At 37.6% G+C, this 24864-nt stretch overlaps 1 protein-coding gene across 2 annotated transcripts in view; it reads right to left on the bottom strand.

Moving 5' to 3' along the window:
- The window catches only part of MYRIP (myosin VIIA and Rab interacting protein), a 450013-nt gene that overhangs the window by 341886 nt on the left and 83263 nt on the right, over window positions 1–24864 (bottom strand). For both annotated transcript variants that reach the window (XM_031009332.3, XM_063703711.1), the window contains exon 2: window positions 15458–15597. In XM_031009332.3, coding sequence (XP_030865192.3) covers window positions 15458–15567 — 110 coding nt within the window. In that variant the 5' untranslated portion in view covers window positions 15568–15597. The remainder of the gene's footprint in view (window positions 1–15457; window positions 15598–24864) is intronic.

The following is a 24864-nucleotide window of genomic DNA, read 5'->3' as shown; positions in this document are numbered from 1 at the left end:
AGAGGAGCAAGCAAATCAGATAAAATTGTCCATAATTTGTGTTGTATCATCTTGAATTGAGCTGTCTTATCTTTTAGTTGAGACAGTGTTACTGTCTTACCTCTTAGTTGGAGCAGTGCCACTGTTAAAGCTAATGAACTGGGGTTTTTATTGAAAAATTTTTAATGTCTTATTTTGTAAGGTTTCATTAATAGATGAGTGATATATATTATCTTTAGACATATCAGTTCTAAGTACTGGTGACTGTTCTTGAAAAACAAAGATATATTTTTGATATTTTATTTAGTCTTTGGAGAGGAGATGTCTATCATGGTAGGACAGAACCCCTAGAAAGGGCATGGGGCCACATAACTAGCAAGTGTCTTTTTTCTGGCTATTAGCATAGTCTTGTGCCCACTGTAAGAAGAGATTGTGTTATAGGTAACAGTTGATAATAGTAGCATTAAAACATAAGAATTAGGGGAGGGGTGAAAAGAAATAAATTTAATGGGAACTTATAAAAGAAAATATTTTGCATCTATTAACGATTATTAATATCAAGGATTTGTTTAGATTTGGGCCTGGTCTAGTGTCTTGGGAAGGTTGGCTGTCTCAGATGTCATTTTTTTTTTGGCCTGGCATTGACCTATCTAATAATGAAGATTACCTTCTGGTGAAATCATCTATTTAGGAGATAAGATATATGAATTTAAGAGTCTATGTCTTCTAATTTTGCAGTGCAAGGGTTACTAGTAAGAATTACCTGATAAGATCCCTTTTACTTTGGTTGGAGAGAGTCTTTTAAAAGATACTGCTTTTAGTAAATACAATCTCTTGGTTGAAATTCATGGTCTTTAAATTTTTGTCTCCCAGAAGCTCACCATGAAAATAATTTTTTATTAGTATATGATTTTTAGTTAGCTGCCATTGTAATAGTTGAATATGTCTCCATTTAATATCAGAGCTATATAATTTTTTGAGTGAATTTTATAGGTTTATCTGTTATAATTTTAAATGGAGACAACTGATGTCTATTAAAAGGGGTTGATCTTAGGTTATACAAAATCAATGGAAGAGCTTTTGGCCAAGGAATTTTTAAAGCCTCAGTTAATTTTGTCAATTGAGTTTTATTATTTAGTTTGTGTTTTTTACTAACCAGATGACTGGGGATAATAAGTATAATGGATATGTTGGCGGACGAGCCAGATTTTATATACTGATTGTACTGATTGAATTGTCTGTCTAGTAAAGCAAGTGCCTCTGTTGCTAAGAAGTTCCAAGGGAGTTCCTCGAGTTAGAATAATTTTTTAAAGATAATTTTACTTACTGTTAAGGCCTTTGTTCTTCCATGTAGAAATGTTATGATCCAATGACAAAATATGTAAATCACCATTAGAACACATTTGCATTCTTGTGATGGTGGTAGCTGAATAAAATCTAAGTGTCATGCTGCAAAGGGGCCTTTAGGAAGGGGAAAATGTCTTTGGGAACTGTATAAATTTTTTTATTACATTTTGGGCAAATGTGATAGTCATTATATATCTTATGATCTATGGCTGGAGAAATGTTTTAGAAATACCGTTTTTCTCAACTATTTTATCAGGACTCCAGTGAGTTAAGTCATATATGTAGGTTTACAAATGATGACTGAAATGTAGCAGGAAGTATAGGTGCATTGGCCCATATACCTCATCTTTGGGAGAATATGTTCCTCCTTCTGTTTAGTTTTTTGCTTGCTTGCTTGGATTTTGGAGTTCTATACTTAAAAAGTTTCATGTCAAATTTAATGTTCTTTAGGTCACTGATATTAGAAGTTAATATAGATGGAAGTTAATATAGATTGTTTATTTTATTGTTTAGATGTATTTAGAGCAGCTTTTTTTGACTATATTATTGGCTAGTGTTTTGTTTGTTTTTTGGAGTATCTGATTTGGAATGAACTGGGATTTTAATAATGACCAGACATTTTGGTAATAATATGGCTTTTAACAATTGTATAATAAGGTATCTTTTTTAATTGATTGATCAGAAGATCTTTGTTTTATAGCACTTAAAATTTTTGAGCTATTCTGAAAGCATCTCTGCTGTCTGTATGCATATTAGCAGAGTTTTTTGGTCAGTTAACAGGCCCTAATTAATGTTATCCATCTTATTTGTTGAGCAAAGGTGACTTCTGGTTTTATTTTTTCAGTTAAAGATATTGTACTGTAACCTGTGCGATAAGTTCCAGATTTAATTTTAGTAGGATCTATCTGTAATCTACATAACATCAGTGTTACTAAGAGGAATCTCTTGTATGTCTGTTCTAGAAGAGCAAAGCTGGTTGCTTAAGATTATGCAACCACACAGCATCTCATCTGAAGGTAGAGGCAGAAGAGTGGCAGGGTATAGATGACTGCACCTAGAGATTGTAATGTGAGGTATAGAAAGAAGAGAAATTTCATAAGAAGCTAATCTGCTGATAGAACAATGTTGAGTGTGGTGTGAATTCACAAGTGCTTCCATAGAATATGGAACAAAAACAGTGATGGGAAAGCCCATCACTATTTCTTCAGTTGTTCTTACTAATAGAGCAGTAGCAGTTATTGTCCTCGTGCAAGGTGGCCATTTTTTAGTCACAGAGTCTTGTATCCTTCTGGTCTGTTTTGGTCTGCACGTTTTTGTGTTAGACTGCCCTAAGGCATTGTATGATTTCATGAACAAACAATGAAAATGGAATATCATAACATGGGTGTCTCAAAGCTGGGGCATTTATAAAGCTTTTTTTAACTTCTTTCAATGTTAACTGATTTTTCTTAGTCCATTTCAGGGGGTCTAGTTTATCTTGTTCAGAAGAGTATATAAAAGCTGAGTTTTTAGGCAGAAGTTTGAAATTTAATTCTGATAGTATCTTGTCACCCCAGAAATCTTTTTAGTTGTTTTATAGTTTTGGGGGTCAGGGAAGGCCAATATACTGTTTAGGTGGATGAAAAGACCTTCCTTTGATATTAAATTACCCAAATATCTTTGTGTGACAAAACTAATGTGTTTTGTTTTGAGGCCTTGTGTCCCTTTAGAGCTAATGGTTATAACAAGTGAATCTCATCCTCTACAGAGGTTTGCCTATCCTCTAAGCAGAGAAGCAAATCATCTATGTATTGCATTAAAATAGATTTCTTACAGAAGTCAACATCTGAGAGACCTTTTAATATTTGTGAAAAATAAGTAAGGCTCTCAGTGTATCCCTGAGGCATGACTCTCCATGTGTATTTTCTGTCTTCCCAAGTGAAGGAAAAGAGAAATCGTCTTTATCTACAGGAATATTGAAGAATGTATTATATAAATTTATCAGAGTAAATAATTTTTTTTAAGATGGAGTCTTGCTCTGTCACCCAGGCTGGAGTGCAGTGGTGCAATCTCAGCTTACTGCAACCTCCGCCTCCTGGGTTCAAGTGATTCTCCTGTCTCGGCCTCCCGAGTAGCTGGAATCACAGGTGCATGCCACCACACCTAGTTAATTTTTGAATTTTTAGTAGAGACAGGGTTTTGCCATATTGCCCAGGCTGGTCTCGAACTCTTGACCTCAGGTGATCTGCCTGCCTCAGCCTCTCAAAGTGTTGGGATTACAGGCATGAGCCACTATGCCCACCCAAGAATTTACCTTTAGTTGATATTACAGTCAACAATGTATGGGGGTTTGGCACTAACAGATGATGAGGAATATCATTAATTTCTCTAAGTTCTCACACAAACCTCCATCCTCTACCATTTGGTTTTCTTATATGAAGGACTGAAGTGTTACATGGGGTTGTACAGGGAATAATCAAGCTTCTTTTATATAGTCTAAAACTATACATCTTATTCCTTCTAAAGTTTCTGGTTTTAAAGGATTTTGCTTAAGATTTGGAAGAGATTTTGTTGGATATATTTGAATTTTGATTGGAGCAGCTAAGATAATTTTTCCAGCATCAGTGGAAGACTTTGACCATAATTGATTAGGTACTACATTTAGCAGTTTTGGTAACTTTTTATCACTGAATTATTTGGTGTCTTCTGTTTTCGTATTATTCTAGTACTAATTCCAGAGGTGGTCAGAACCAAACAGCCTGCCAACCTACTGGGCACATCACCATATCTGGAGAGCCAGATCCAGCTGGGTATGCAGGAGCTAGTCTCTTCCAGCCTGAGTTATAAGAATTAGCCAGGGAAGGGGTCCTAAGTCTTAGGCCCACACCCACCGATAGAGGAGAAGCTGACACAAAATGGGAGCCTGTAAGTCAGACCAGCAGGGGGAAGGTGAGCACAGAGGGCTGGGACCAGGCCAGGGAGGCTGGCTCTCCTGGCAATTTAAGGCCTCAACCTGGTTTCCAGCCAAAAAAGTCTTTGGGCTGGGACAGGAATCTCCCCATCTGGGAGAAGGAGAAGAAGCTCATTATAAGTCACCCTGACAGTCAGGGAGAGGTTGTTGATGAATTTCCTTCTGCAGGTATCAGGTTCAGAAACGGACCAGGAGGTGGACCTGTTGGCTTCAGAAGCTAAGTAAGGAGGGGAAGGCAGCCCTTTAACCCTGAGGCAGGAAACTGCCCCCAGGCACTGAAGGAGCCTGTGAGAACAAGTAAGTTGTCACGCCACCAGCACAGCACAGAGAGAGGAAGAAACTCTGATTTCCAGGCTGTTCATTGTGCTTACCTCCTCTGCGTTTTCAGGCCATTTCTGGCTAAAGGATTTTCTACATTCCTGAATTACTGTAAGTGAGAAAAGCTACTTTTTCAAATTGCTGTGGAAACTTTCCTCCTTGCTCCCTTTCAAGTCCTGAATTCTATGTACATGTAATGCCAAAGAAATGCTTTCCACAGCCAGAGGTCTAAGAAATGAAGGTCAGGCCAAGAATTAAGGCCACAAAAGCTTTATCAGGGCCCAGAAGCTGAGTCTCTGACATTTGCAGTGGAAAAGTAAATAAGATCAGGAACTTGGAGCCATAAAAGCAACCTAGTAGAAAATTGTTATTAAAGAAAGTGGGATTATGGGGAGAACATATTCGAATCTCCAAATTAGTAACTGTACATCTTTGAAGGACCACAAGTTAAAAAGCAAATAAGAGCATCAGCTTGATTCCCTTTTTTCTACATTACAAGCACACTTGTAACATCAAACTCTTCTGACCATTTCCAAAGGCAGACCCCACGGGTGAATGTCTGGTAACTTTACGGCGCCAAAGATGTGATATAAATTTTGAATAGTGGGCCATTCTAAAGCCATGTGTTATTTCAAAGGTCATGAAGTATTTGGTCAACCATTAACTTCAGGGAAACATGAAAGAGTTCATTCTGTCCTGAGATGCATAAACTCTTTGTCATGAATATGGCATGGACACAGTATGCTTTTTTTTAAACTGTGTAATAAACCCAACACTGAGGCATGACCCAGAGACCACCTTCACGTGACAGAGACAACAATATTTGATAGCAAAGGCCAATATCTGACTAATTAGCTAAAACTTTAGCTGGCTCTTACAGATACCTAAAAACTACATATAAAGAAGGAATAATCCTAAACAAAATTGGGAAACAAAGCTTACTTTTTGGTTTAATAAATCCCAAACTGCTTAATCTTGCATTTCAGACCAGCACTGTCCAATAAAAATATAATGTGAGCCATATACATAATTTAAAACTTTCTAGTAGCCACATTTTAAAAAGTAAAAAAAAGTGAAATTAACTTTAAAAATATATTTAAGATGTAATTTTAGAAACATTTCAATGTGCAATCAATATAAAAATTAAGCTATTTTAAATTTTTTATACTTGATCTTTGAAATCTAGCATTTATTTCACACTTAGACTACACCCCAATTTGGATAAGACTATTCAAAGTGCTTAATGCCACATGTGGCTAGTTGGCTACTGTACTGTCCCAACTGCACACTTCTCATATACTGACTTAAACCCTACCACTTTCCCATCCCTGAACACATCCCAAGTTTTAGCAAGCACAGGTGCCAGATTTTCCAAGATGGTCCTAATTTCATCTATTCTATCCCACGGCACCTGAATGTCCTTGTTTTCAGTACCAAGGGCAGTGTACTGCCCTGGTACTGGTCTCACTCTAGGGCTGCTCTGCCTGAGTTTGAATTCACTTCTTACTCTGTACAACTTGAGCAAATTATTTAACACGGTTTTAGAGCCTCGGTTCTCCCATTTTGTAAACAGATAAGAATATGCGGCCGGGCATGGTGGCTCAGGCCTGTAATCCCAGCACTTTGGGAGACAGAGGTGGGTGGATCACAAGGTCAGGAGTTCAAGACCAGCCTGACCAATATGATGAAATCCCATCTCTCCTAAAAATACAAAAATTAGCGGGGTGTGGTGGCACACACCTGTAATCCCAGTTACTCAGGAGGCTAAGGCAGGAGAATCGCTTGAACCCGGGAAGCAGAGGTTGCAGTGAGCCGAGATCTACCACTGCACTCCAGCCTGGGTGACAGAGTGAGACTCTGTCTCAAAACAAAAAAAAAAAAAAAAAAAAAGAACGTGCTTTTCCCAGGATTGTTGGGATAAAGGGAGATGATATTCCTGGAACCGCACACTCTATTCAATGCTATTAGTAACAGTGAAGTAGAATTATCTTCAAAACAGTCTCTTCCTCCCCTGCCCTACCACAGGTCCTGATTTGGGGTTGTGAAAACATGTTCCCTTTTCTATCCATATTACTTTACCCAGGATGCTCCCTGCTGCTCAGATCTATGTGTCAATCCACTAAAAAATCCAGTCCATCTTCAAGGGTCAAATCAAACACACCTCTCCTTCAGGAAGTCTTTTCCTTTTCCTAGCCCCCTCCTCTAAGACAGATGTATTCCCATGAGTCTGCCTTAATATCTTTATTTCTCACTGTCTATAGCATCCTAATTATTCATATAGGACTTAGCTCATCTTTTGGACTCTTCTTCAAGGGCTAATAACCTTGCTAAATTTGTGAGTCCCCTACTGCCCTTTCACCCCTTTCATATTTGCCCAGAAGGGTCCTGACATTCAAAATATGATTTTGAAGCAAATTAATAAATACCCAACAGCTTTGGATTAATATTGGCCTTCCATTATTGACAAAAATACCAATACTAAGAGTTTTTAAAATAATCTTGTGAGATACCTTCTAGCTTTAAGATCAATCCTCTCCACTCTACTTTCTGCGGCCTGCGCACCTGCCCTCCATGAGTCTCCAGGCTCTCTCCCCAGGTCTCCCAGTTCTGTCTCCTCCTAGGCCTTCCCCCATCACAAAGTGATCTCAACCAGAGCTGTGTCCTGCCTCCCACTGCACCATTAAATGCACCTGCTCTCAACTCTGATTTTTCAGGGCACTGCCAGGTGACCTGATCTACCAATCCCATCGAAGGAACTACCTTGGAGCATCCCCACTGAGACAGCAGATTCATTAACTGGGCAGGTTAATGCCAAAGTGTTAGTGCAAAATATCAAAGAGCTACAAAAGGCCCTGAGGAGACCTCAGGCAAATGCACTCTGTGCACACACAGTTATTTCACAAACCATAAGGCATATTTATTCTAAAGACAAGGTGATCTGTCTTCCAGCTTCAGGGAAGGATATAAGCAGAAGTATTTGCTAATTCATTAGCTTAATTTAAGTGTTCAGAACAAAAGACAGTAAAAACAAAGTGAAATAGAAACTTTTTGAGTTTCTACTAAGTTCTTATAATAAAATTTTTGTTTAAAATCAAAATAAATCTTGAATGAAAAAAGATCACTAACTCATTTTATTAAAGTACCATGTTCTTTCTACTTTAAGAACTGGTGATTAATCCTCAGAGGAGTCTCTGTGTCACTGACTAGAAACACAAATTATTTCTAGATTTTGAGAAAGGCTTTGCTTCCTCATAGTGGGTCTCCAACAAACCCTGGCAGCTCTTATTTATTTTCTCAAAACACTTAGACCTGAGCAATGGGGGGGTGGAAGATTACCCCTGGAGGTGGCAAGGAAGATGTGGGCCACATCTGCAAGTGAGTAATGGTACCATTATGGGCAACAGAAACAGATCTCAAAAGCGTTTATTTCCCCTTCCTTAACACAGGCCAGAAGAGGAGCTGACACATCATAGCTGCTGGGCTGTGGCAGCTGCGCCTGGGAAAGACACAGCAGGAAGTGCTATCTCACACTCACTGCCCTCTGCTCTCCCTTCCTTCCCCTGGCCCAGCCTAGGCGCCAGTCGCAGTTACAGAAAATAATTGCATCCAATCTAACCCCTGCTACTCCACAGACCAAGTCCATTAGAGCACCAGCAACCTTTGGAAGTTATCCAAATGCTAACTAGCTTTTGGCAAGCACATAGTAAATGAGAAATTTTAAAGCCTGTGGCTATCTCATCAATGACTCCAAGACTCAGTTTGAACACCAGAGGATTGTACAATTAACAGTCATTTTTAAAACCGCTTTGTAAATGTTCCTGATGATATAAAATCATAGTGCATAAACTGTGATTCCAGTTTAGGTCTGGATATCTTGCTGCAGGTGTCTTCTACTACCTGAGAGGCCCAATGGCAGACGACATGGAGCCCTGGCATCAGGAAACTCAGGTCGCATCCAGACTCTACCACTAACTGCCCATGCACCCTCTGAGCGTGTTTCTTCATCTACAAGTCAAAGGTTGGGGCATAATAAATATTTGGCTCTCTTTTAGCTCTCAAAAACTCTATTACTTAGAGTAATACTAGGCTATGTCGCTGTGAGAAATAAACCCCAAGGCCTCAATGACTTAACCCAATAAACCCACACAAAGTCTCCTGCTGATCATCAGAAACTCTTCTCCATCCAGTGTCAAAGGGATCAGGCTCTCTCCATCATGTGGTGCCATGTTTCCACACAAGGCCTCCAAGGACACCACAGAAGGCGAGGGGAGAGGTAGTAGAGTCACACCAGCTCTTAAGTGCCCCGACCTGGAAGTAATACAGGTCCTTCCTCTCACTGTCGATTACCCAGACCTAATCACATGGCTGCAATCTAACTGCAGAAGGCACTGGGAATATGCATGAGCACATAAGATATTTGGTGAGCACTGTTTATCTCTGCCACACAGGTGACAGTCTATTTACTTATTTTAATAATTTAATCTATCTATATATTTATACTGATGAAACATCATGATATGCTACACTGTAGATGTGAAGAAAAAGTTCTTAAAATTTTGTCTGCCAGATACACAGAAAGGCAGATGGAGAGGAGGGAACATGGCCTTTGACGATGAACACTAAACCAAATGCCCAACACCCAAGCAGACACAGTCCATGGGGTACTCAGGAGTTCGGCACTCAAGAGTTACCATGGGGAGACCAATGCACTCCAATTGATGCCAGGCCTCCTCTATCTGAGTCACACAGGAAGCACTGGGGTCCAACAGAGGGAAACAAGTCTTAACCTCTCCCACTCCTAATCACACTGAACCTGGATGGTCTGCCTGCTACTCTGTTGATAGCCTAGGAAGCTGTATTTTGCATTTCTTCCTCCAGTCAGTGCCTCTTCTCTTCTCCAAGACTTTATTTCTGCCATGAACAATGTCATCAAAAACATGCTTGTCCAAAAGCTGTCCAACAGTACCTGGTGCAGCTATAAATACCACACTGATCCCAGCTGAGGGCCCCACACTCCCACTCAAATACTAGTAGAAATCTGGTAGTTGGGTAAGACTTTTGAACATCATGGACTTAAATGTGGTATAGGTGCCCGGTTATTTTTTTCTACTATTTGAAAATTTCTCAAGAGTTACATAACTGAGAGAATAAAGGTATGGAAAAAGTCATATGACATAGATGATATATTTCATTACTGGGAAAGCATAACTGCTATAGACAAAGTTGAAGATACTGTGTTGTTATGGTAATTTATTATTTCCATTGAATTCTGTTTAGGCACTCAGTATGTTTAGCCATACTCTCCTAAAGGGAGGAACACTAGAAGCAGAGAGGGCAATCAAAGCAAAGTGTAGAAACCTGAAAGTTCATGAAAAGATATGTTCTCAGTAGGCAAGACCAATGCCTGGAATCATAGAACCTGGGGATAGAGCTGTTACAGGGAGAACACAGCCCATTTCATGGGGTGCCTCACCCGTAGAGGCTCTACCAACAGAGATGAAGGAAAAGTCAGGGTGAAGTTTCCAGAAATGTCAACTTTCCTACAAATGGGACATGGTTAATGTGCAGCAATGACCCAGGCTTTGGGTCAAAATGAAGCCCAGAGGATTCATTTTGACCTCTGAGGCTCAGAGGTCAAACAGCCCAACATAATCATGATAATCATGATAGAAGAACTCATACCCATATCTGTTTGACCCCAAAGCATGCTCTGCACATATGCTACACACCGGGAGTGCTTTCCACCTCTGCACGCTCCCCAGGATCCTCACATGACCTTGACTAGTAAGCAAGTTATTGTGGAATTTAGATTCCAGATGACAGACAAAGCAAACACTTAATGGCCTCTGCTCCCTCTCAAGACCACTTTCCAATAATAGCAAAGAAATAAAAACATAATTAATTCATAATGGTAAAGAGAAAAGGAAAAGAACAATCAGATACCTGCTAACTTCAATAAAGCTCTGAAAAAGACGGAGAGGTAGTGGTAAACAATGTTAATATTTTCAACCGTAACTATAAAAGGGCTACAACAGTTAGAATCATCCTATGAACAAAACAGGAGACTCAAATATGTTTTTGGAACAGCGGGTGAATGCCCCAACCTTGTATGTATGAGAGTAAAGCTATTATAGGGAAAGCTGGGACACAGGGCAGAAGGAGGTAAAGAGGTAAAGACAGGGACACTATTTGAATGTTGCACTGTCAGAACTGAAAAAGAATGGCAAACGTTGACAGAACAAGACTCAGAGGTTTCCATCTATTATTTAAGTTTGAAAGATGACCAGTAGAAAACCAAGCCAAAAATAATAATATAATCATCAGGAAACAAAAGACAAGGGTAATATAAGTAAGTGAGCTAAGTCGCCAATTTCAAAGCAGAAAACTGAAAGAATGTCTAATACTGATACATTGAAATATAGCAACAGAAGCACATGTTTAGATTTATGAAGGTCATGCCAGGAGGTCTAAAGGACAAGGAACTAAATATGGAGCAGAGGACTTAGGCTTTTCATTATAAGGTCTTCTTTACCATTTGCATAATTTTACTATTTGCCTGAAATCATCTGATAAAAAAGAAAAACAGAAAATAAAATTAACCAAGTACAATATGAACTTTTTGACACATTTACTTGAGTAATCTAGATAAAACCCAAAGCACCTGGAGGTAGGAGCAGGCGTCACCATGCCTTTTGTTTCCAGCATCCTCCATCCATAGTGTTAATCCTGTTGTGTGTCTTGGAGAAATGGAATCAACACTTACTCTACTGAATTTGTAAATAAGTCCTCACCTCCAGTATCTGGTATTGCCTGTCTACTATTCTCAGGCCTATCAATTCTCTATCTTCCCCCAACAGTCCTGCTATAAACATATAGCTTTAACGATATTAAAAATTCAATGCATCACATCCCCAGTGCTGAGAAAGTGTCTCATCTTACTGACATGGGGTTGACAGAATCACTTTACATAGTGAGGCCTGTGACTACCTACACACAGCAGCTGATATCTACACACCAACCACGATGTGCCTCTGCTCACTGTGAGCTGTAGCAGAGAGTGGGGGATAGTAGGGGTCCTGTAAAGAATGAGGGCTGTAAGCTTTCCCCAGTGTCCTTCTCCACTTACCTGCCAGAGCCAGGACAGTCACACTGCCCCTTCCATATGGGTAACAATATCACATCCATTCTAAATACATGCTTTTGGGAAATAAAAAAAACACGACCAGGCTCAATGGCTCATGGCTGTAATCCCAGCACTTTGGGAGGCCGAGGTGGGCAGATTGCCTGAGCTCAGGAGTTCGAGACCCACCTGGGCAACATGGTGAAACCTCATCTCTACTAACATACAAAAAATTGGCCAGGTGTGGCAGCTTGCGCCTGTTATCCCAGCTACTCAAGAGGACGAGGCAGGAGAATTGCTTGAACCCGGGAGACAGAGGTTGCATCGTGCCACTGCACTCCAGCCTGGGCAACAAAGTGAGACTCTGTCTCCAAACAAACAAACAAACAAACAAACAACAAACAAAGAAAAACACTTAGCTATGAATTTTTTAAAAATTTAAATAGCAGAATTTGGAAAAGATCTAAATTGTTATCAAAGGACCATATTAAAGGGGGAGAAAATTACAACAAAACTAAGCTCCAACTCTAATCAGCCTAACCATAAAATGACAAACTAAAAAAGTAAAATATTCTCAGAGACACCAAATACCATGCTTGCCTTCTGAATTATCTCAGAAATAATGACAAAATTAAGAGGTTTAAGATTCAAAACGACCAGACTAATGAGTGGACCTTGTTTGGATTCTGATTTGAACATACTGTAGAAATAAGATAGCTGGATAAATTTACTGGACATTAGATGATGCTAAGGAATTATTTTAAGGAGGGAGGGAGAGTAAAACAGTTTTGAAATGGTTTAACCCAGTCTATGTAATGGAGAGAATCTGGAAAACAAAATACTGGCCCTACTCCAATTAACTGTGTGATTCTGAGCAAGCTTTGTAATCTCTCTGTTCTTGGATGCCTTCATGTAAGCTGGTGCTAACATTATAGTGACTTTAGTGAGGAATCAATAAGGTAAATTGTGCAGTACCCAGGGCAGTGCCAGTTCACGCTGACTGCTTTATACATTTTAGTTCTCTTTCCATGAATTCTTCATCCCCATTATCCCTCTTTACATTACCATGATGTGTTCTGAGGACACTTAATTCACACTCCCACCTCCTATTTACTATTACACTTAATGTCTGAACTGAAGAACAGATCATTATAAACACTGGATAAGCTCTACTACACTCAAGACCTACCCTCACAAAACCTAGCCAGAGAAACTAGGTAAATAAAGAACAGCTGGTCGGGGGAAAAGGAAACTAATTCAAGATTGTAAAATTTAAAAAAGTCTTCTATTATGAGTTATACATTCATTAAAGGAAAATACTTTCTATAATTCTAAAATACTTTCTATAATTCTAAAATACTTTCAAAGTTCAGTTCAATAATACTACCTCCCAGATTCTTTCACATACCCAAAATTCAAGCAATATAAAAAGGTGAGGCAAATGTTTGGCAATTTCAGTGGTTTTGCAGTGTCATAATCTCTTTTTATTCGACAGTAATATTCTTTGCTGGAATCATTCAGAGTGTCACCTCAGTTTGCTAGGTAGCTATCAAGGCATGTCACTGGTCATGGGCAGAGGAAAATAGTAACAACTGTCTTCAGAGAAAAAATGTCCAGTTCCAGTGCCACAAGAGCTGCCATGGCAAGCAGTCATTCCTCTTTGGCCACTGGTGATTTCAAGCATCATTTTCTCCATTATAAGCAGGTTCCCATAACCATGCATTTTCACAGAATTGCAGTAGGCTACTGACTGCTGTCCACTAAGACTACCTGTCCTCATGAGATAGATGGTGCCCATTTTGTTGGGTCTACTACAGTGACAGCTGCTCTTTCTTTAAAATTTTCCTCCTCAAACCAAGCCCTAAAGCTGCTCTTCCACATGGACTGGCACCTGACTCTGCAGTGGAGCTAAGGCAAGTCTCCACAGTCAGAAAAGGACATTAAACAAGGTCTTGGCTTATCCATATGTGAGTTTCCAGGAGATAAAGCATGACACACAGATGGTCTTTATGATTTAAAGGAAATATTAAGGTGGATTCTTCAAACTACACATGAAGTTAGTCATATGGATTGACAATCAATCTACATGTATCCATCCATTCCACAGAGCTTTAGGGCACACCCACTGTGTGCCAGGCCCTGTGTCCAGAGATTGGGGCACAAAACTGATCAAGACATGGTTCTTTCCAATGGTTCAGTAGAGGAAAGAGGCTGAAAGATACAGGGAAAACACTACCATGTAGAAACTGGTCTCAATGTAAAATAGTGACCACAAACTTCAAGTTGGTCTTAGCGCTGCCAAGCAACTGTACTAGTTTCCCTGCTCCATCTACTCTCCTATTGTTCTGGTGACCTTTTCCATGACATTTTAATTTCCAACTTGGACCTCCCACTTGATTCCTAGTTGCAAATACATAAATGCCAAGTTGGCATCTCCTTTGGATGTCCAATATTCATCTCAAATTGAAGATGCCTGAGACAGAGCTCTCAACTTTACCTGGCTACCAAATACCCTGCTCCTCTGTCTTCATATTCAGTGAATGCAACTTCATTCTTCAGTTTCCTATGCCAAAAAACCTTGGGGACATCCTTGAGTCTGTTCTCTTTTATATTCTATATGTAAATATGGAAATTCAGGATTATGCCAAAGCTCTACTCATGCCCTTTCTCACTCACCTTAAAACTGGTAAATCTTTCCTACCACCAAAAAGGGATTGTTTTCCTTCTATCTTGGAGTACCTCAGACTTTATACTTCTTGGCAATGTAATGTCCCTTACTAGGCTATAAGCACCTTAGTGTAATCATCTTTATTTCCACCATTTTTTGGTCTCACATATAGTATATATTAAATATATACTTGTTTGATGAAAGACAAGAAATCTATTAATAATTAATTGATTTTTTAAAACTGTGCTAGGCACTGTTCTAGCTGTTGGATAATCAAAGTGAGCAAAACAGGTTTTTGCTTAGTGTCTAAGGAAAAAGATGGTGCTGTGAATAAACCCATGGAATCCCAAGGAATCATAGGTTTTATAGATGAGGGAGACTAATACTGACCTACCATCAGTTTCAATACATTAGGCCTAACACATGACCTCATTTCTATCACTCTGACTTCTTCCAACTTAGGCATAGTTGGAACTGACCTGCCATAGTATTTCCAAGAGCCTTTCATGGGGAAGTATCAACTTCAGAGGAGTCAGGAGACTACCTCTTTAGGCTTCAGTTTCCTCTTCTATAAAATGAGGGAAGTGGTGCTAAGCCAGGTGATCCCATCCCAGCCTGGTGGTCAGTTTCCTTGTATCTGATCTTCAAAGCTCTTTTCCTGTGCCACAGTAGCTGAGAGTTTAAACAGAACATTGTACATGCATGAGACTCATTCTCACAAGAACTGTTCACTTAACACTTTGGTTATCCTTCAATAAGACCTGCCAACAAAAAACTAAGGCCAAGAGGAAGCTCAAGGCAGCGTGTTCACCACAAGCTCCACTCATTCTATAGCTAATAATGACATACAGGGTCAGAAGTCCCAACAAAACCCTGATTGGGACCGTGAGCAACACATTTCTGAACTGACATTTCTGAAACTGGCAAACCTTTCTACAAAGGACAGGACATTCTTCTGACAAACATAAGTGTGTGTCCAAACTCAGGGCTAGCAGGAGGGAATACCCTCAGGAAACCTGTTACGCTTGTCCACATGTGGTTTGCTGTACGCTGCTGAGCAAAACATGCATCTCACCTTAGTCGTTCTTCTTCTTTTTTGCGAAGATTGAAGTCTCTTTGAACCACCTGAAGAACATGCTCTGTTTCATCATCAGTCAAACCAGACAGGTCCAGCTTCCTCCCCATGGTTACTCAACACAGATGATGAAACAAGACCTGGGAAACCAAAATGATACAAGCAAGATAAAAGCTCTACATGGACAAAATCAAGCTATTTTGTTATTAAAATAGAGTTAAATATAGTGTTTATATGTAAGTGTTTATGTAAGGTAGTATCTTTCTCTTGACTCAGACTCAGCAAATATTTACAAATGACCTCACCAAGGCCACAGAGAAAAAGAGAAAATAATGGGTCATCTGCCAGTTTCATCATCCCAATTCTTAAATTAAGGAAAAAAATATTCTTTATAACAAAGTGAACCATACATAAGCTTAGTATGGATTTCTGCAAAATGCCAAAAGGCATTATCTAAAAGTTCTAAACTTTTGTGCTTTGAAGTTCTAAATGTTAAGTATTATATGTAACTGCAAAATAATACAAACAAAATAATTATTTTATAAAAATAAAAATGTTAATTTATTAAAAAATTATAATACGTTAAAAAAATCCTATGTATAATATATCCCTTAAAGTTTTAACCATATGACTATGAAATACAAACTAAAAATCAATAAGTTCTCTTCCTCAAAAGGATAAAAATGTAAATAATCTTATTTTGCCATTTTCTCAGCAGCAGCAAAGATGATATTGTAAGGAAACACCTCTAAGCAGTATATACCTAAAAATTATGGGAAACTCTATTTTTAAAAATAATTGTTGGCTGGGCACAGTGGCTCAAGCCTGTAATCCCAGCACTTTGGGAGGCTGAAGTGGGCAGATCACCTGACATCAGGAGTTCAAGACCAGCCTGGCCAACATGGTGAAACCCTGTGTCTACTACAGATCCAAAAATTAGCTGGGCATGGTGAGGGTTGCCTGTAGTCCCAGCTACTTGGGAGGCTGAGGCAGGAGAATCGTTTGAACCTGGGAGGCAGAGGTTGCAGTGAGCTGAGATCGCGCCAGTGCACTCCAGCCTGGGTGACAAAGCGAGACTCCATCTCAAAAAATAGAAATGGCAAATAAGCATATGGAATAATGCTTAATTTCAATGGTAATTACAGAACTGCAAATTAAAACTATATTTTACATCCACCAAAATAAAAATTTATATCAAATGTTGGTGGAAGTGGGACAATGACAGTTTTCATTTGGGGGTATAAATTGGTTTAATCTCTTTGTAATACAATAAAATTTCATTTTAAAAGTTGAAAATTTATATACCCTATAAATCAGCATTTCTGCCACACTTAGGTATATGCTTCAGATATAATCTTAAAAATACACACCAGACATCAATTGGGTTGAATCATATTAAATTTTTAGTTTGGATCATTGACCTATAAAAATGGCAATTTCACATAGTTAACCTAACAGAAGAATAGTAACAATAGTCACATTCAAAATAGCAAAAAATAAATAAATAAATAAATAAGACTGGAAAAACACTAAACATTCACAAATAGGAGGAATGATTTAAAAAATAGGGCATATTTGTTTTATACAATAGAATATTCTACCACAGTGGCAAAGAACATACAATAGGTACATTCATCAACAGGGATAAATCTTAACATAATGTTGAGACAGAGAAGCACACCACATGTACGGAATACATGTACAGCATGCATACCAGTATTTTTTTTTTTAGATCATAAGGGTCAAAAACGTAGAATGTCAAAAAATTATTGTCTAGGAGTAAGTGTGGTAAAACCAAAGTGGAATGTGGTACTTCTAAGGAGAGGAGAGAGGATTTCATTGGGAATAATCACATAGGGGCTTCAGAGCTATCAGTAATATTCCATCTCATTAGAGAGACACAATATTGCTGCTGCTGCTTCATCTTGTTATTAAAAGGTTGAAGTCATGCATACTATTGTCCTTAAGGTATCTTTCATAAGCATAAAATAAACCTAAAACTAAATAAAAATAATCTATAAAAATCATAACTAAAGCAAATACTTGAAGCATTGTTCAAGGAATATGCTTATTATTTACAATAAAAATAACAATAATGATTATAATAGATCACTATTTGACTGGATATCTACTATGTTCCAGATGCTCTAGTTTATACATACATATAAACTACATTTATAAATGTATATGTAAATTTATACATTCCCATAAAATCCTATTGACAGCCACTACCACCACCATTTACAAATGAGAAAACAGGTCAATATATATTATGTCTAAGAAAATGGCAACCTGGGATTTGACTGTGTCTTGGTCTGACTCAGAGTCTCTGCCTTAATATCATGTAAATGCTTTCTAGTTTTAAAACCTCAGGTTTTAAAATCTGATGTCCTGAGTTCCCTGCCCCCTTTTTCTAGCCTGTAATGATTAAGAATAGGAGACCCCAAGCATGGTTGCTATTTAAAAGAAGGTTATCTGCCCTTTTCATTTCCAAATAATGGTAGTAAACATAGAGAAAGGAACAGCTCAATCCCCAGAAATCTTTTGCTAGATGATTTAAAACCTTATGACTGCATAATGCGAACCAATCTCAAGATTTAACCAACAAATCACAACAGGAATTCCAACTATTTTTTTAATAAATTTTATTTTTCACTCCATTAATGCTATTTCTCAAAAGTAAATTGTCAGTCCACTTTGCCCAAGTGGTGTTAGGGTTGAGGGCAGGAAGAAACCTAATGTACTTGCACTAGGTTTCAGTTAAGTCAATTAGAAGTAACATCCTACCCACAGACTGCAAAGGCAAGGGAAGAAGCTCATGGGCTGCCATCTTCTAGCTTCCTGATGAGCAAAAAGAAACAGACTAGAGGGCCCACTGAAAATGCAGACTGATTCTTCCTTTAAAAAGCCTCATTAAAGGTGTTAATGGCATTTTGGAGTTTCCTGGAAGGTGACATTTCTGTTCCTTTGACTTTATTTCACTGGCTTTTGGTTTCTGAGAATTCTAAATGAGATTCTAAGGAGCCCAGTTAGTGAAAGACTGAAGTGACAGCTTTGATCATATCAAACCTAAAAAAAAAAAGATCAGGACTTGTTTTTGTAAAGAAATAAATAAAATAGCTCGAAATGGACAAGTCAGAGACTGAGAAAACTTTCTTTAAATTGGTAAAAGCTTCTTCCTTTTTCTGCAACAAACACAATCAGAGTCCCTGTGCAACAAATGAAATAGCATCCTAGAGCTGGAGAAGGCTCGTGTCCATCAATAAGAGGTCACATAGGTATGACAATCTCATTTAAGGATGAGAAAATGCAATCAGTCCCAGGAGAGAGAAGCAGTTTCCCAAAGACACATAGCCAGTTCAGGTGCTCCTAACTTCCAGACCGGTGCTCCTACCCCTTGATTTCTCTGGTTTATAGCCAACCAACATGACAACAGAGAGGATATGTTTTTAAATTTACTAATGAGAAAATTAATATGTCAATATTTAATTATATCACCACTTCCCTAAAGTGTGTTTCTCAGGTTATTGTTCCCACGAGCAGTTTGAGAAAGGGACTCTAAGGTGAAATAAATATGAGAAATGCTTCTAACTGTATTGCCTTCATGGGGCTTACACAAGACATATTAGCTTCTTGGAGCTTCTGGGAAGTCTATCAGAATCAGTTGGCCTTTGCTTAACTCTGTGTTTCTCAAACATATATGTCTGCAGAAACCTCTTTCTTTGATAACATCTACCTTTTCACATCCAAAGAAATGACTATCTGGTAAACTCTACACTAAGTCAAAGCAATGATGACAAACTCCAGTAGCTATTCCAACATAATTACTGAATTGATTTAGCTATTTTTCAAATTTAATTATCATAAGAAGCAACAGAGTTAGATGAGTTTTAGAAGAAGCTGATGATGGATGCAACTTTAAAGCTAGGAGACCAAAACAAAGGCAGAATTGTCTATGTTATTCCTGGCTAAAATAACTAACATGAGGAAGGACACAGATGTGTCTACAGGTACTGGTTAATACAACCCTTGCAAATGAAAAAAAAAAACAAAAACAGAGAAATTACAAGAATACTTAGTACATAATGGAAGATTCATTATAAAAGGTCAATGTGTACGTAAATGACATTCTATTAAAGTACCTAGAAGGGTCAAGGACAAATGCTTAAATGGGATTTTCACAAACCCACAGTACATTTTTGTCTGTGTGATAATGCACCTGATATAAAGAGAAAAATAAAACTATAAATTCCTAAGAGTGATAAAGGGTAATTATTGCTGGGGCTTTGCACTTTGACCATGGTGGGTTTAGGTTAGAACTGAAAAGAAATTTCTTACAACTATAGAGAAACCTAAATGTTAAGACTCTCACATTTAAGGCACGGGGGATAAAATGAACTTGGCCTGCAAAGGACAAAAACAACAACACTAATAATGAGAGATGTACTTTCACTGTGACTGTTCTTTGCAGCAAGTGGTGCTTAGGCTGTATGGCTCACTGATCTTCATTCTTTCACCTTCAAGGGTGTTACCCTACCATGAACTGGCCCCTTCTCTGAAATTCACCCCTGACCTATGCACAGGAGTGGGCCCAGAGCAGACAGGGTCACACCTCTGGGGCACAGCTGATTGGACCAGGCGTGCCACCCAACTTATGCAAAATGTCAGAGCCTCTGTCCTGGCAATTTGATATTTGATATTCAGTGAGTAGATGTTAGTCTTGGTGTTCTATTTCTCTCCTGCCTGAGAATAGCACCAAATATCCTTTTATTACTGAAATACATTTTCCATTTTGTTTTTTGTTTCCATTTATCACTTTAGTTTCTCTAAGTCACTAACACATGCTCCTTAGAATTCTCACAGAGCTGGCTGTGGTTGGCCAACTGTCCTAACACCATTTATTGACCAATCTATCCGACTTGGATGATCCATGGATGAGATACATAGGCATGTATACGCGTGCGTGTGCGCGCACACACACACACACACCACACACACACACACGAGTTTTTCTCAGGACTTTCTGGCCTGACCTGTTCTAAGCTGGTGACTTAGTAGCTGATCTCAGGTCAGGAACATACTTTAAAACCTAGTATTGCAAATCATGTCTCATCATTTTTATTTTTCAAAACTGTCTGACTTTTTGACATTGCCCATTTATGTCCCCAGGTGAACTTTAAAATCATTTTACTAAGGTAGAAGTAAAAACCCAAATGAATTTTCTTATTGATTAATTTGTCAATTGATTTGGGAAAGAACTGCCATCTTTACAATATTAGTCTTCTCATAAAGGAATTGAGATTCAGTAGAAGTTAAGAAATAAACTAAAAGTAACACCCAAATTTTTACCGCAAAAAAAGTTTCACATAGCGAAAAATATATATATATATATGGATAAAATTAAAAGGCAAGCAACAATTGGCCGGGCACAGTGGCTCACACTTGTAATTCCAGAACTTTGGGAGGCCAAGGTGGGTGGATCACTTGAGGTCAGGAGTTCAAGACCAGCCCGGCCAATATGGTGAAACCGCATCTCTAATAAAAATACAAAAATTAGCCGAGCGTGGTGGCAGGCACCTGTAGTCCCAGGTACTCAGGATGCTTAGGCAGGAGAATCGCTTGAACCCGGGAGGCGAAGGTTGCAGTGAGCCGAGATCGCGCCACTGCACTCCAGCCTGGGCAATGGAGTGAGACTCTGCCTCAAAAAAAAAAAAGAAAAAAAAATGCAAGCAAAAATCTAGGGAAAACCAGGGAAGATAATTATCCTAATATATTAAGCACCCTCATAAAATACAAGAAAAATATAGAACTGTCTAAAAGATAAAATGACAAAGTTAAAGAGAAAAAGCAATTTACCATCTATGTCCAACACATAGTTTAATAAAATATCACATATCATTAATAACCAAATGCTGCAAATTACACTAAGTTGCAATTTTTCATTTAATAAGATTCTGGGAACACAGGTACTTATATACATTTGTAGAGGGGCTATAAGTAAGTATAAATGTTTAGATGGCAATCTGGCAGTAATTATCAAACATCCTTAAATACTGAGCCAGCCATTTCAATCTGCGTAAGAATCTTCTTCAAGAAATTGAAAAAATGTGCAAAGACTTATGTACCAGGATGTTCATCTCAGTGTTGTCTATTACAGAAAAATACTGTAAATAAACTGAAAGTCCAAAAGTAGGACAGGTTAAGTTGTGGTACAATCACACAATACAATATTTTATGTCAATAAAATGTATTTAAAAGAAAGGCATTTATGACATATTAAGGTAAAAAGTCAGAGGAAAAATGCAGCATATAGTTTACCAAAATAATACAATAATACAAGAAAGTATACAGCAACACTATTAAAATAGATCCAAATGAACCGTCTATGCAAGTGTCCATCAAGAGAAAAACAAACTATGGTATATTCACCCACGGGAACACTACACAGCAATAAACACAGACAAACTTCAATAACATATAACGGTATAGGTATATTGTATCGAGCAAAGTAAGTCAGATGGATGATCCCAATTGTATAAAGTTCAAAATCAGGCAAAACTAGTTTAGAATGTTAGAAGCAGGGTAGTGGTTACCCTTTGGAAGGCAGTGGCTAGATGGGGCCAGGCTTGGGAAGTGGTGACATTTCTTGATCTGGGTGCTGGTTACATTGATGTGTTCAATTTGTGAAAATTAATTTCACTATATACTTATGATTTATGCATTTACATGCATGTCATGGCTCAATAAGAAGTAAAATAATATAGTATGAATAGTACAATCTTGTATAAATAGATAGAAATATACTGAAAGAAAATCACAAAAAAAATTACCAACAGTTATCTTTGAGTGATAAAATTTCGTATGATGCAATTTTTAAAAATTTGCTTTTGCACATATTTTCTCTTCCTTTTAAAATAAACTTTATTTGAATAAACAAAAATTATCAAGGATATATATGACGATATTCATTTTAGTGTTATTTACAATAGCAAAATTGTTCAAGTTACTAAAATATCTAATAATAAAACATTGATTAAATTTGCTATTATATAGCTCTAAGATAGAATACCATACTGCTATGAAGTGGATACAGCACTGACATAAAAATGTTCAAAGCATATTTATAAATAAAAATTATAGATTAAAAAACTATATTAAATTGCCTCAACTTTTTGTTTTTCTAAAAAATGTATGTGTGCATGTGTATGCGTGTGTGTGTGTGTGTGTGTGTGTGTGTGTGTGATTTGAATTGAAAATAATTAACTAATCATGCCAAATGTTCACAGTGCTAATCTCTGGGCAATAGAATTTCTTATAATTTTTAGTTATTGATTGTTTCAATTTTCTCACAATGAACATGGATTGCTTTCTTAATGAAAATAAATGTTATTATCATGTTATAGGAAACAGCCTGAAAACTGGTCCCTATTGAATTATAATTGATTTCACATTAATTTATAGCTGCAGAGACCATAAAACAAGAGGTGGTACAATACCAGCTACTAAAAATTTCCATTTTATATAAAGGGCTTGAAATAATGCTTAATGGCTACTCCATTAGCATCAACTGGTGAACAAACTAACAATTACTCAGGTTCCTATTATGCTTTAAGAATCAGAAAGAAAATTATATTTAAAGACTTGGAAAACTTCCAAAAAACCTGGGGATGAGCACAGGATAATTGCAGATCTTAGTGTAATTAATGCAAAGGTGGGTAAATCCTTCCTATCTGAAAAGGCCAAAAAATAAAAACATATAGTTCAGCCTCAGGCCTTATGTAAACTGCACAATTTACAAAAATCTGGAAGACATAAAACCATCTATAAAAGAGTTTTGGGTTTTATTTATAAGGCCATACAACCCACTCGGTCAAGTTTGATAACATCAGCTGAGATAGGAACCAAAACAAACTCTTACCATACTTGGCTTGCAAGAACCTCTTAAAACACAAAGGGGATGTGTCCCTTTAAAGTTTTGCCAGGTGACAAAAAGAAAAGCAGCGTGCTGACCACATTTATTTATCTGAGCACCCATGAGACATTATGTGAGAAGCATTTTATTGGAAGTGCTACAGAAAGTTATCTATGCCCTCCATTCCAAAAACCGAAGCAGGAAGTAGGTTATTATGAAGTGGTGGATGCTTAAGAGCAGTCATTCATGAGTGGCTTTTCTTACATTTTCCAAGTTCTCTATAATATCATTATATTAATTTTACAACTTAAAACTTACTTTTAAGGCTAGTCAAATGATCATTCTTCACATTATTCAACTTTCAGATCATGATACAATGCACTTCTTTAACTTAATACAAAAAAATTCACACTCTGAAACAGTCTGTTTGCTCACCAGGCAAGAGTTAGGCTAAATTTAATTTACATAACTTACATAGATTAATAGAAAATCTAAATTTCTAGCAATGCACTTATGTAAGATTATCTTCTCAGTCCCCAATTTAGTCTACACTGAACCCATATGTGCTTAACCCCTAAGGCCCCTGCCTTAGGGAGTAGCAACTGCTGCCATCCAATATCCAATATGACCTTACTTTCCTTCCTCTCACTCAATCACACACAGGAAGTCAGCCTTCAATTCTTAAATTCCACCTCTATTGCTTCAGTATGCCATCCCTACTCATCTCCATCCCACAACCTCGCCTGATTTCAGGTTCTCACCAGTTTTCACTTGGGCTAGGCAAGAATGTACCCAGTTACTTTACATTCTAAATCCTCACCTTATTGTCATTACTCCTAGAGCCAGGATAATGATCTCTGTTCACATGTAAAGCAGATTAAAGATATAAATTTTTAAAAATAATGAAAATAGAATTATTTTATTAACTTTTTATAACTTTAGGATAGAAGAAGCTTTCTAGAGGAAGATGGAAAATCCATAAATACAAAGAGAGATGTATTTGTCTATATAAAAATTTGAAGTACTACAACTAAAGATATCATAAAGTCAACAAAGTCAAAGTCATTATAAATAAAGTCAAAAGAAAAAAAACAGAAAAGGTATGTGTAACATAAGAAAAATGGTTAGTAGTCCTAAAATTTAAAAGAATCTCTACAAAATAACAAGAAAATGACAATTAAAAATTGACAAAGGATATTAAAAAGATATATTATTTTTATTCTTCATGTTAACCTATTGATGGCATAACACATTTCCACCCTGAATTAGTAAAATGCAATGATATTGGTCATTCCAAAGGTAGCAAAGATGTGAGGAAATTAGCTCCTTCATTCAGTAGAGAGATGAACTGATGCAACTTTTCAAAAAGTAGACTGTAATGTATTTAAATTAAATACGATTGATCCAGCAATACTAATTTTGGAAAGTGAACTTAGAAAAACAAAGCACATGAGTGTAAAGGAATGTGTAATCAATGTTTACTACCCCACTTTTT

Source organism: Gorilla gorilla, chromosome 2, assembly GCF_029281585.2.
Source record: "Gorilla gorilla gorilla isolate KB3781 chromosome 2, NHGRI_mGorGor1-v2.1_pri, whole genome shotgun sequence".
NCBI classification, from domain to species: Eukaryota; Metazoa; Chordata; class Mammalia; order Primates; family Hominidae; genus Gorilla; species Gorilla gorilla.
The sequence above is the reverse complement of the archived record's forward strand: the minus strand, read 5'-3'. Positions and strand labels throughout refer to the sequence as shown.